The sequence below is a fragment of the Onychomys torridus genome, chromosome 1 (genome assembly GCF_903995425.1).
Source record: "Onychomys torridus chromosome 1, mOncTor1.1, whole genome shotgun sequence".
In the NCBI taxonomy this organism is placed as follows: Eukaryota; Metazoa; Chordata; class Mammalia; order Rodentia; family Cricetidae; genus Onychomys; species Onychomys torridus.
The window spans coordinates 38,903,882-38,917,189 of record NC_050443.1 but is presented as its reverse complement, the minus strand read 5'-3'; the positions used below and the strand labels follow the sequence as shown (position 1 = coordinate 38,917,189).

General features: G+C 37.5%; 1 protein-coding gene across 4 annotated transcripts in view; it reads right to left on the bottom strand.

Annotated features, from left to right (window-relative positions):
- Luzp2 (leucine zipper protein 2) overlaps positions 1 to 13,308 on the bottom strand; it is a 380,429-nt gene that overhangs the window by 31,816 nt on the left and 335,305 nt on the right. For all 4 annotated transcript variants that reach the window (XM_036191543.1, XM_036191553.1, XM_036191538.1 and 1 more), the window contains exon 9: positions 8,382 to 8,546. In XM_036191543.1, coding sequence (XP_036047436.1) covers positions 8,382 to 8,546 — 165 coding nt within the window. The remainder of the gene's footprint in view (positions 1 to 8,381; positions 8,547 to 13,308) is intronic.

Here is a 13,308-nt window from a genome sequence, read left to right as displayed (position 1 = left end):
CACAAGCATGAGAAAGCCGGCCTGATATCATGGGCCTAGGAGAGCTGGCTCTGCCCGCTGCACCTGAGGTGGGTAGTCCTAGTGGCCCAACTGACGTGCTCAGTTACCACCCAGACCCACATCCTAGGCCTTGGGTTGGTTCACCCTAGCAGCTGCCTCATTTATGACCTGCTGGAGTGCACAAGTCTCCTGTGCAATGATGACCACAAGATCTCCATGACAGGAGAAATCAGAGGATAGCCCAGAGGCATTTCAGTGGGGGCCCAGTGATGATGCTGAACCAGAAACCAGAGGTCTTGAACCAGACAAATGACTCATTGCAATGAACATTTTGTGGGTGGGTCTGACTGGACAAAAGGGGTATACTACCTGACACACCACAGCTCTGGATGCCACTAGGATGAATGAAGGTGTTAGAAAGATGGAGGAGCAAGGTAGTTTTTTTGTTTCTTTTATTTTTCATTAATTTGGGGGGTATACTGAAGGGATGAGGGGCAGATATGGAGGGGCTGTGAGGTGAGCAGGATTAGAATTTTGTTTAAAAAATTAGCATGTCATCCCCTTGTATTTATGGAACTCTCACGACTGTGCCCTTTACCCATGTAACTATGGCAGAAAACAAGAGAGTGAGCTATATTGCAGAAAGACCAAGATCAACAAAATCATATAGTCTGCGATGGACTAAAACATGGGCCCCCTTAAGGCAATTTCAGCATTTTCCTGGTGTGGTATATCTGTTTTTCTTTTGTTTGTTATTGTTTATAGCATTGCTGTGGTGACCCCTGATGGTAAATGCATTTTCTTATTTTTTGCTTCACTGTCATGCTAAAAGCAATGTTACATTTCTGTGGAGGGATGCATTGTGTCCTCACAGTGGGACAGTTAAGGAATGGTATGGCTGTGGTGAAAAATGACTGGTACCTTACTAAGAATTTTATTGCTTAAATATTTGTTGTATTTTTAGTCGCATGCATGTTTCTTATAGAGTATCATCAGAGGAAAGATGCCTTGGAGTTAAAATTGCTTGTGAGCCACCTGACATGGCTTCTGGAGACTGAATTCAGGTCCTCTGCAAGAGCAGTGCATGCTCCTAATGGCTGAGACCTCTTCTGGGGCTTTTTATGTCATGTTTCTATTGCCCACATTCCCAGGGATCCATACTACTAAATGGTGAATTTGTTTTCTCTGTAATTCCATAACAGCTTTACAATGTTGGTGGTGATTTTACTTGCATTTTATAGATAAGGAGATAAAGAAGGGGATTTATTAAAAAGTGAAGTAATCTGATAACATTACTAACTAGAAAGTAGAAAAAATGAATTTTATTAAAGCTGATTATTAAATCAAAGATGTTTATTTCTCCATTATGGAGTTGTACACATCGAATAGATAGATGACTGAATTGGTGAGAGGGCTTGCTTTATAAACCTGTGGCTTGCGTTTGAATTCTGAGCCCCTGTGTAAAAAGCCAGGAAGAACTGTGCATGTATGACAACTCAGTAACACTGGGGAACAAAACAGGTGGATTTTGAGACCTCCCTCGACCTCCCTCTCCAGCAAATTGAGTTATAACAGCAAGCTCCAAGTTGACTGGGAAACTATTTCAAGTCCATAAGCTGGAAGGCAACACAGGAAGATGCCCACATCCTCCATTGGCCTCCATATGTGAAAAAGAACCTGTATATTCACATGCATGTACTATATATACATATTCTACACACATGCAAACACACATATAATACAGATGCACACACATAGACATACACACACACACACACACACACACACACACACACACACACATCACCAGTGTATTACTGCTAGATTAATACAATTTCATGTAAAGTCATAGAACTTTGGGTAATATGTTTCCTGCTCTTTTTGCTATTTTTATATATATTCTAAATAATATACAACCAGTTTAAATTAAATTAAAGTGCATATAATTAATTAAAATGTATGGTTAATATAAAAATTTATTCTTTTTAAAATAATATCTTACTTTCTCAGCATCTTGCTATGTGTTTAGTTATATCATGTAAGTAGTAGGAGAATAAAAGTAATGTACTTATGTGGTGTTTGCATATCATCTATGATGGCAATAATGAGGTGTTAATGTTTTAAAGGTACTACCCGCACAGACAAACACACTTGTATACATGAATATACACACTATAAAGAATAATACTATATCCTATCTCTGTGGCTTTGGAGGATTCTGCTTACCAATTTTAATAGTATAAATACTACCACCTTAAGTCTATCACAGAGCTATCATTAACAAAGAGCTGGAACAAAATAGTAGCTTATATCTATATTCTCTCTATATATATATCTATATATCTATATATCTATATATCTATATATATATATTCATATATATTCACTACACAGATGTAAAAGATTTAATATTTATAAAAACATACATATTTTCACTGTTTAGTAGCATATGGAAAACAAGCCAATTAATTTTTTTCCTTTAAAAACCTCTCTTATCATTCATTCCATCTATGTATGCGAAGTCTGGCTACCACCTTGGCTTCCTCTCTGTACACCTGCCCCTGAAGTCAAGAGTCATATGAGTTGCACACATCAGTGACACATTTAATTTGAGTTTACACCAGTTCTCTCCATCAGTATACCTGGAATCCAATTTCCATTTTTTTTACACCATAGTCAAGCTACCATCACTTGTCACAGGATTAGAGAGATCAGCTTCCATGGTTTGCTTTTTTCCACTCTAGTTATGTTTAGTTTGTGCAAGATAAAAATGATATTTCCTAGTTTACACTTTTGTACTTATCTTTCTATGCAAACACCATTATCTATAAAACAAATGTTTTATCTAGTAAAGACATCACAAATACATTCTCTCAGACACATTTAGAACCAATAATGTCCTTAATCTTTAATCAAAGCTATTTAGAGCATGGAATTCTAAACACTAAATTAAATTAAATTTTAAATTAAAATTTAAAAGTTAAAAACATATAAGACTCGGTCATCTGCCTTGTGCACATCCATACCTTCAAATATTTCTCACAGAGTCTCATAGTATGTGTGTAGAAGGCAATCTAGTTGAAGGCAATATTCAATGAGACGTATTTTCCAAAACTATATCAAGTAAGAAAATAAACGTGCATTAAATTCCATTTCAAGTTAATTCTCTGAAATGACCATGCCAGACTGATGAAGAAGATAAGCTAGTCACCTTCCTGAAAATAAGACAGACCCAGGTGTGAGCTACAAGACCTCTGCTTTCCTTGCAATGGAGACATAAAAGTATCTTCCTGAGAAGGTAGAAGAAAATGCACTTAAGTTAGAATGAGTATTAACAACTTTGGAGGATGTAATGATAGAGGGTAAGGAAGCCTCACTGCATCTGCTCAGGAGATACTCAAGTGACAGGAGGACTGTAGAACAGGTTTGAGCTGTGGGAATAGTGGCTAATATAGCAATCATAGCCAAGGGAACAAGTACAAAATGATGAGAAAGCATATAAATTATTTTATAAATTTTCTCCACTAAACTTAAAAGTCTGTAGTGTAATGAACACTTGGCTTAAAAATATGTAAACATATACTTACGTATCATATGTACACAATGTATGTGCATACAGCATGCACACACAAGCACTTGGATAGAAAAATCAGAAGGCTTACATCATGAATCTTCTAGAAGGAATAAAGTAATATCAAATGTTACCACTTGAGCTACTTTTGTCTTTTTCTATGTACAGGCTTAAAATTGTTATTTTAGATATGTCTCACAAATTTCAGGGAGAGCTGCACAAAACACCTCTAAGGAAGATTTCAAAGGCTGAGAAGGAAATTGGGAAGAAAATCACATCTATAATAGTTTCAAGAGAAAAGTAAACTAGCAAGGCATGGATATAACCAAGGTGGAAAGAACTCTAAAATGGAAACTGTGAACGACTGAAGAAAGAGTGGAAGAGGACACTGGAGGATGCAGAGTGCTGCCATGGCCAAGGGTCAGCAGAACTAATACTGTTCACACGGCTATGGTACTGAAAGTGAAAGTGATTGATGCGTTGAATGCAAACCTTGATGAAAACTGTAGTGACATTTCTCAGAACTAGAGGCAATGCTGAAATTAATATACAAGTATAGATGATTCCAAATACTACAAACAATACAGAGCAAAAGAAGATAAAATGAGAGTTTATCGAAACTGTTCTGCAGAAGCCTAGGAACAAAATCAGCACAGTACTGGCACCAAAACAGGTAAATAGAACAGTGCAAGAGAACAGAAGACTTGAGAATAAATCCATACAGTGACAAGCAGTTTGTTTTCAATGAAAACATCAAAAGCATACATTAGAGGAAAAAAAAAACCAGCCCTTTCAAAACTTGGGCTGAGAAAAATGGATATTAAGATGCACAAGAATGTCTCTCACCCCGTACAAAACTACCCAAATGGAACAATAAGCGTAATGTGAGACCTAAAGCTTCAAAACTGTCATGAGAAAAAATTTCAAGACAGATTCTTAGACAAAGGGTGTCTGAAAAGGACCCCATAAAGCCCAGAAAATAAAATCAACAATTGACAAATGAGACTACATGAAATAGAAATGTTTCTTTCTGTTCAGCAAAGAAAACAATTAACAGAGTGAGGAGACAGCTAACATAATGAGAGAAAGTTCTGGATAAATATTAATTCAATGATGGATTAATATCTAGAATATATAAAGAAGTCAACAAATTAATTTTCAAAAATAAACATGCAGATGAGTCAAACAGACAGCTCTCAAAAAAAGAGAGAGATACACATGCTCAAAATATTTTTTAAGGGTTCTGCATAGAGAGTCCATCTCGTTCAGAATGACTTTAATCTGGGAATCAAACAACACTGGCAAGAATATGAAGGAAGAGCCTCTATTCCTTACTGGCGGGAATATAAAACATGCAGCCATTATATACAAATAAGAATGGATTTCCTCATGAAATTGAAACTAGCACAACTCTCCTGGTATACACCCAAAGGACTCTGTGTCCAAATACCATAGAGAAGCAGAAACAATGTCCAGATACTACAGGAATGCACAAGCATCACATCTGTTATAGCACTAATCACAGTAGTCAGGATATGGAAATAATTTAAATGCCAATTGACAGACGAACATCAAAAGAATATGTGCTACTTAAACACAATGAGGATCACTGAGCCACAGAAAACAGTTTTTATATTATCATCAGGAAAATGTGTAAAACTGTAACTCATTGTGTTAAACAAAACAAGCTAGGTCCAGTAAGAAAAACAACCCATTTTTCCTCGAAAATATTGTATAGATAACGATGGAATGTTAGATGATAGGTTAGATAGATGGGTATATAGATGATTTGTAGATGATAGATTGGTGGTTATAATGGTAGATAGCTAGACCGATAATTGATACAGATATGTAGATATAGCTATAAATAGAGATAAATGGGTAAAGGCTATTTGGAGATGGATGACTCATAGGAAGAGGGAGGGGGTGGGAGGGTTATGATGTGTGATTATTTAACAATGTACAAAAACTTACACATATGGAAACATCAAAATGAAAGACAACATTTTGTACATTATGTTTTAAGTTTAGAATTAAAAATATTAAATGAAAATAGATGTAACTGATGAAAATGGTACAATAACATGGAAGACAGAACTCTGTTTTAAGGGCTCATATTACTACAGCTGTCAAAGATCCTCCAAGAAGACAGAATTACAAAGAAACAGAGTAGAGTGACTCTCAGGCAGCTGTGTCAGGTACACCACTTCATGGGCTACAGCCAACTCTTTCTAATAGTTAACCAGCTCAATGTGCTAATTTAAAAATTACACGTGTGTAGTGGGTAGCTAGCTGTTCCAGCTTTGGCCTTGAAGCATCCCCCAGTGAAGCAGCTGGTAACAGACACAACTAACTAGGACTTGCCCCTTGGGCATGGCTGAGACAGGAGCCCTTCAGACTAGAGATCTGGATGTGCAGGCCCTCTTGGCTCTTAGTGATCCTGGATGCTGGATCTGCTGGATCACAGACCAAGTCAGAGTTCTCCAGAGAACCATGCTGGACTGCATCTCACCTCTCCTAGATCCTGTAACCAACCCCTTTACTGGCTGGCTGTAAGTTACCTCCAAATAAACTTCCTTTTAACTACCAAAAAAAAAAACCCAAACAAAAACAAATAAACAACAACAACAACAACAAAAAACTACGTGGAATTGCCTTGTTAGATCCCCTCATTAAGTGGGCCAAGCCTTCAATTCCAGCACTCAAGAGAAAAGAGCATCAGATCTCTGTGAATCCAAGGCCAACCTGATCTATGGAGAGAGTTTCAAGCCAGGCAGGGCTAGGTAGTGAAGCCCTGCTTCAAATAAACACGAAAAAACAGACAATGTGTGGGCTGAGACTCCAGATCCTTAGGAGAACATTTGCAAGGCTCTGTGCTCAATCTCTACCTTCATACACAAAACATGTTACTTTTCTTTTCAGAGAAAAAGTCTCTCATGACTGATGAGTTTGATTTTCTTGTATACACTACACCATGTTATACGATTCAGGACTAAGAACAATATTATCTGCTAGGTGCCTGGATAGAGATTATGCCCTGAGCACACATAAAACACAATTTCTGCCACTATTAAAAAGATGAATAACACAGACAAAACATAAACATTAGACAAGCTTTTAATGCTAATCTCTAAAACACAATATTGCATATTACATTAGCCTAGATTTATTGAAATTCATCTTAAACAATTGAACTTTTTTATTATTGGTTTTTGAAAAATAAGCAATCTGAAAACTGCTTGGTTAAATCCTCCTTGCTCTCTTCTGTGATGAGCCAAGACAGATAATAAATATTTATTAATTTCAATGAAAGGAAATACATTTAATCCTAGAAAATCAATAAAAGCAACCCTCAGTAATTTCCTCAATATATCCAAGGTCAAAAAGAGCCTAGTTCTAATAATTCATTTAAGCAATATGGTTTGAGCCAGAGACAAAAGTCACATGCTCACAGAATTGAGGGATACTTGGCTGGAAGTCATCAGTTTTAGATGACATTTGCTTCTTCCCCAGACATAGAGGAAACAGGCCATGGCTTGCTCATCAGTGTGAGATTGTGTTGGGGAGCATGTATTTAGTCATTTCAGAAATTTCCTGAGGTACCTTCTCTGATGAACACAACAGTATGGTTTCATGTGCTTCTATTGTTTGAGTTATAAATAATCCACTATTTTGAACCTAGAATTTTCAGGGAAAAAAAACAGGAAACAATGTATGGAAAACATTTACTTTGAAATTATAAGTATTCTTCAATACACAATTAGGGCAAAGGTGGTAAAATGAAACAATGGAAATGCAATTTCATGAATTTTTTACAGGACAGTATGCTGATATATCACAAGGTTATATAAACTACTAAATCTTTTATGCCCACAACCACAAGTAGCAATGCTAGAGTAAGAACAATAAGAAATAAACAGGAATTAAGCTCGTCTGTAGTAGAGCCTAGTGTTCCACTGTATTCCTGTGGCTCAAGTGCTTTTAGACCTTACTGTCTATGTCAGGCTGATGTGCATGAAATACATCCTCATGGCATCATGGCTGTGCATGACACAGCCTCATGACTAGGGAGGCTGTGCCTTCCAGAGCACTGCCTGATACAATACTCCTTTCTCCAGCAACTCTTTCAGGCTATTTGAGTTTATTTACACCTAGAGCCCACCAAGCTGTTTCTGTAGAGACCAAATCAAAGTGTGTGCAGATGAAGCCATTGAGTCTCTGAAGATAGCTGTTGGGAAATTTGTTGAGACAACTTACAGATCAGTTGCTCTGAAACATGGAGGCACATTAAAATTCCTTAAAATATAAATTTAAAAGAAGTGACTGGAAGCCAATACAAGATGATCTAATTGACAACCTACATGGCAAGGTCCTTCATGTCAGAATTTTTTACATACTGTAACATGATTCTCATGGGCTGAATGTTATATGCTTAATTTAAATGTGCATGTATTTATGAGGATGTAGCTTATGCCTCCAAAGAGGGTTCCTATCTGTGTTGTTTATGAGAATGTAGTGTAAGTATTTTTTAAAAATTACTAAAAATGCATTGTGTTTCTATTTTGTTGTTGTAATGTCCACAATTAGAATTTCCTGCTTCTGAACCAAGCTGTTTGATAATAAAACACTGCTTTCTGACAGCCCTCCCTGTGTGGCCGTGGGCACTGCTGACTGAGTTACTCTGCTGAGAGCTGCCTAATTATTCACTGAATATGGTGACCTGTGTGGATGCAGTGAGCGAGTCTACACAATAGAGCTTAGAGACAATACTTTAGTAGTCATTGCTGCTAACACATGGAATTAAATGTACCTTGCTTTTTGTCCTTGAATCTGGAATCTTGGAGGCAATTGTCCTGGATGGATGTAACATCTGTGTTGGGTTTGATGGGAAGAGACTGAGAGAAGGCGGCTGATCACGGAAAACTGACGTCAAGCAGAGCTGTACAGTCTCTTTCATTGCTTTCATCTGTGATTCCTGAAAGCAAGGGAAGGATTAACATTTTTTTAACCTGTGGTTCTTGTTACCATTCCCCACATTGGTCTTAAACTACACTCACGCCATACAAATACAGACAGGTTTTCAAATGAAATTTTTTGTTCTGTTTCAATGTGGTGTCTACAGTAGGTTCTATACTAGAACATCTTGTGCCTTGCTGGTGGCACAGGTGTTAAGGCTGTGGAACCTAGGATGAGGAAATGGGACTTTGGGAGATGGGCCTTAAGTGGAGATAGCATGAATGTAATTCTGACCTGATTTTCGTTCTCTGATTTGGCTCTTGCTCTCTGTTCTCTTGTTCTCCACTCTCACCCTCTCTCCATCTCCCTCTCTTTCTTTCTTCCCACTTCCTTCATCTCTTGCTGCTACCTGATCTGGTAAGATCTGATCAAGCATCCCAAGCTATTGCTAATGCATCTGACAGCCATTCCTGCTACCATGTATTCCCTCCCAGGATGACCCAGGAGTGTTTCAGTCATTGTCAGGAGCCATGAATGTGGTCCAATACATTTGTATTCATGATGCCATTTAACATTGTCAGTAATTTGGATACCCATTGAACCACTCACACCATGAGCCAGACTAAATTCTTCTGTCTTTAGGCTACTTTTCACCAGATATTTGGTTGCAATCCTGAGAAAAATAACTAACTCAGGAAATTGATGCCAAGATATGGATCTTTTGCTGATATAGACCTGATCATGTTGTCTGTAAATTTTGGAACTGGTTTGCAAGGGAAGATAGAGCAGTTTGAAACTTCAGATAATTCTAAAAAACTAGAAGCAATATTTGGTAGGTGATTTTGGTGGGGATATGGGGGATCAGTATCCCAGTAGAAATGAGAACAGTGAACCTTGGCTCAGGAGGCCTCAGAGGGCAAGAAGGATTGTATCAGACATTGATTGAGAGGTCACAGATCCTACATCCTGGCAAATATTGTGCCTGTATTCTGCTTTTACAAAGAAATGTTCATGAGGACGAATTAAAAAGCAGTGAGGTAACTGGTTTAATGGAGAACATTTCAAGAGGGCATAACAATCAGGCTGTGGGAGGGATGCTGCTCATTGTGTTTAGTAAGATTTATAATCAGACTTCAAATCACAAAGCGCCACAGAAGGATGTGACAGATAGGTAGTTCAGTGAGAAAATGCATGTGAGTGTGGTTAAAGTGGTAGGCATGGGACAGATACCAATAAACTGCATATAGCTTTTAAAAATGTTGGCACTGTTAAGGTGAAACTGCATGCTCTGCATGGGAACAATAGGAAAGGACGTTTAGGTTAAGTCCTCACTCCTAGAGGCTTCTAGGGGAAACAGTGTAAAGCCATTTGAAAAGATAATGCTTGTACACAGGGGATTTCCACAGCATCCTTTTGACAGACTTAGGGCTAGAGAGATGTCTCAGCAGTTAAGACTGTATACTGTTCCTATAGAGGACTAGAGCTTGGTTCCCAGCATCAGCACATCCAACACTGTCTTCTCTCCCCTGGTAACACTGTATTTGTATATAAAATGCCCTGACCCACCATACCCACACATATAATTTAAAAATAAAAATAAATCTTAAAAAGAAAGGTGGCCATTAGCCTTTAGACTTGTGAACAATGTTGGGCATATTAAAGATTATGTGGTTTTTGACATTTGACTGACTGAATTATCAGCATGAGATGGCTATGAATATAGAGATAAAAGTCTTTAATAGAGGGTTTCAATACCAAGGCCCTGCAGAAAGCAACATTAGTTTCTGTTTACATGCTTTTTTTCCTTTCGTACTGTTCACCCCATTTATCTAACAGATGAGTCTTTGAGAGGTTGCATTGTATTTCCAATTGGTAAATAAGTCTCTAAGTCAGAGCAGTAACTCAACTCAGATGCTAAAAGTAATGAACAGCCGTGAAGTTCAAATGATGATTTAAAGTACATATGTTTTGATGGGCTGTGAAGACAGTGCACATGTATTCATTTTTACTTTAGATTCAAATATATCTACTCAGAGGTCTCTGACCTCATCAGGAGATCTCCAGGTTAATATAGTCCACATTCTGTCCCTAACCATTCAAGGGGGAGTAGAGAATGATTTGTTCTCTGTTTCAAGCTGTTCTTCACGTCTTCCTTCCTGTGTTTCATTCTTGGGACTACAGCCTGCACTCGGACCTCCTGTCTTACATTTTGGTACAGGTCTTTGTTGACAGCCTATATCAATATTACCAGAGAGCGTGGTCTGCGATTTGTCACCAGAATTAGTGTCATTGTTTTTCTACCACTCCGATAGAGTGCCTCTAACTGAACAAGCCTGATTCTGATGCTGCCAGTGTTGTGTTCACACAGGTCCAGGGACAGAATCCAGACAATGACCTGACAGCACAGACCATCACATCATCATTATACTTCCAGGGTGGTCTATCCCAAAGCTTCAGGTAACTATTCACTTTGAAGTTCACTATAACCAGATGTCCCTTACTGAAGCATCAGGTGCTGTATGTTGCATGCTTTTCTCTGGATCTGAAGAACTATTATTTTCTCAGGTGATCATGATTTACTACTTTCTCCATTTATTTTGCCCTCCACTCTTGAAGTTGCAGAGTCTGTGGCTAAAATGTACCATTTTCCAGGGTACTCCAGTTATAGCAGAGTAAATAAGTTCCTGGAAACTCAGAACCAATTCACAGATCTTGAGGTTCTTTTGGTTATTTTTGGTATAATAAACTGACACTTTATTCATTAGCAATAACATTGAGGACAAAGTTGGAATGTGAAGATGTTCTCACAGTATTTATGTGATTGTTAAGGTTATTTGAACACGAGGCACATGGTATCCAAAAGATAAACTTGCACAAGATATAAAAAATTCTCATATAAATAGAGCAGAGAGTGGTGAAAAGCAATTTCTTTCAGCTAGATTTTTTCCATTACAGATTGAGATAGCCTTTCCACCTGAACTTAGAGCTACAGTTTTTAAATCTCATATACATCTTGCTTGATATTTGTTAAAGTCAATGTCTAATAATGTGGAAGTTTTTATAGTTCCATGTGCCAACAAAGAGGTGACAGAATTATGAAGGTTAAAGACAAAATGCTCATCACAGAAAAGCAATCTTATCTCATTCACTAATAATACTAAGTTTCTGGGTATTTTCTCATGAAAGACAATATTCCCATCAATCTCATTACACAATTCAAATCACCCCTAAGATTTAAGTAGTATGGTTATTAAGCATAGTACTGGGGAGATTTGAACATGGCCAGCCAACCAAAGTGATCACTTAAACACAGGAGGGCCGTCCCTGGAGACTATCTAGCCACAGCAACTCCCAGACTAATGCTTGCTATGGCAGGGTATGGGCTCACTGCACAGTGATGTATATGAGAGTGATGGATAGTGGGACAAGCACACAGGGCTAAAGGTGAAGGAATGATTCTGTAGTAGCCCCGAGTTCTGCGCCATGGGCCTATTTCTAACCAATATAGTATGCCATGGCTCTAGAATTTGGTGTTAGCCACAAGTATTTGCACTGCAAGATTCATTTTCTATTATTCTATTGTCTTGTGCGTCAGAAAGTAATATTTCCTGATTGGTCCATTATATGTGATATGAGAACAAAGATCATGTCTCATATATTTTCTGACTCCTGTAATGCCCAACACAGCATCTCACAATGGCTATTTTAAAACCCTATAACCATTGATCAGTTAAATAATTATACAGTGTCAGATAATAGATGTTATGTTAGAAAGAATAATTCAATGGCCAGAAATAATAAAGTCTTAGAAGTTTGGGGGATTGCCTCAGGACCTTGAAGACTCAGTGTCTTCTTAGGATATAATACATATTTCAGAGACAGTAGCAGCAAAGACAGAATAATTTTTAAATGTGATCTAGGAAATTTTCCTCTTGATTTTCTAGTTCCACTAAATGTACAAAAGTCACATGTAAAATGCGACAGAGCATGAGTTGTATGAGATAAGGTGAACACTGGAAAAACCTTTAAATTAAATTTTTTATAAAACTAATTTTGGTAAAATGAATCATACCTGATCTACTCAAAAGAAGAGAAGGCAGGCTGCCCTGAACTATTAAATGTTAATAACTTGGATAAATTAATAAATGATAATTCCAAAGGACTAAGGTTGGTGAGATATCCCCTTACTTATCTGAATATTTAATTTGTCTCAGAGCTCCAATTTTTACAAAGGAACATCATTAACATTCAGGATGTGTTCTTCCTAATTTCTCTATTGTGACATGGTCTACATCCTCTGTCTGAGAAGTTCCACATGTCAGCTGTGAAGATGTTTAGATCATAACAAAGCAAAGATACATGCTTATGAGAGACAGTCATATCACTAAGCAGTCTGATGTTAACCTGTTCTTCAAACCTACCATACAGTACCAGGTGTATGGCACAGTATCAAACTATCCACACAGCATTGGGTTTCCTAAAATCTGATACCGAAGATCTTCAAAGGGAACCAATCCTACATGGTATCTCTCCTGTCTGTTCCACAGCAAAATACCAATAGTTCAAGTTGGGTAATTAGAAGGCAACCTCCTTTCTTTACAAATTTTCTGAGTTTATATAATGAACTATTGAAAAAAAAGTAAGTTCACAAATATATCGGCGTTCCTGTTCAATATTATCAATAAAATTATTACTAAACTGTGGTCACAAGCATAAAAAATTCTTGACAGAAGGCAGAACACTTTAAGTTTAGGCAAAATGGTGTTGAGAACTACAAGGCT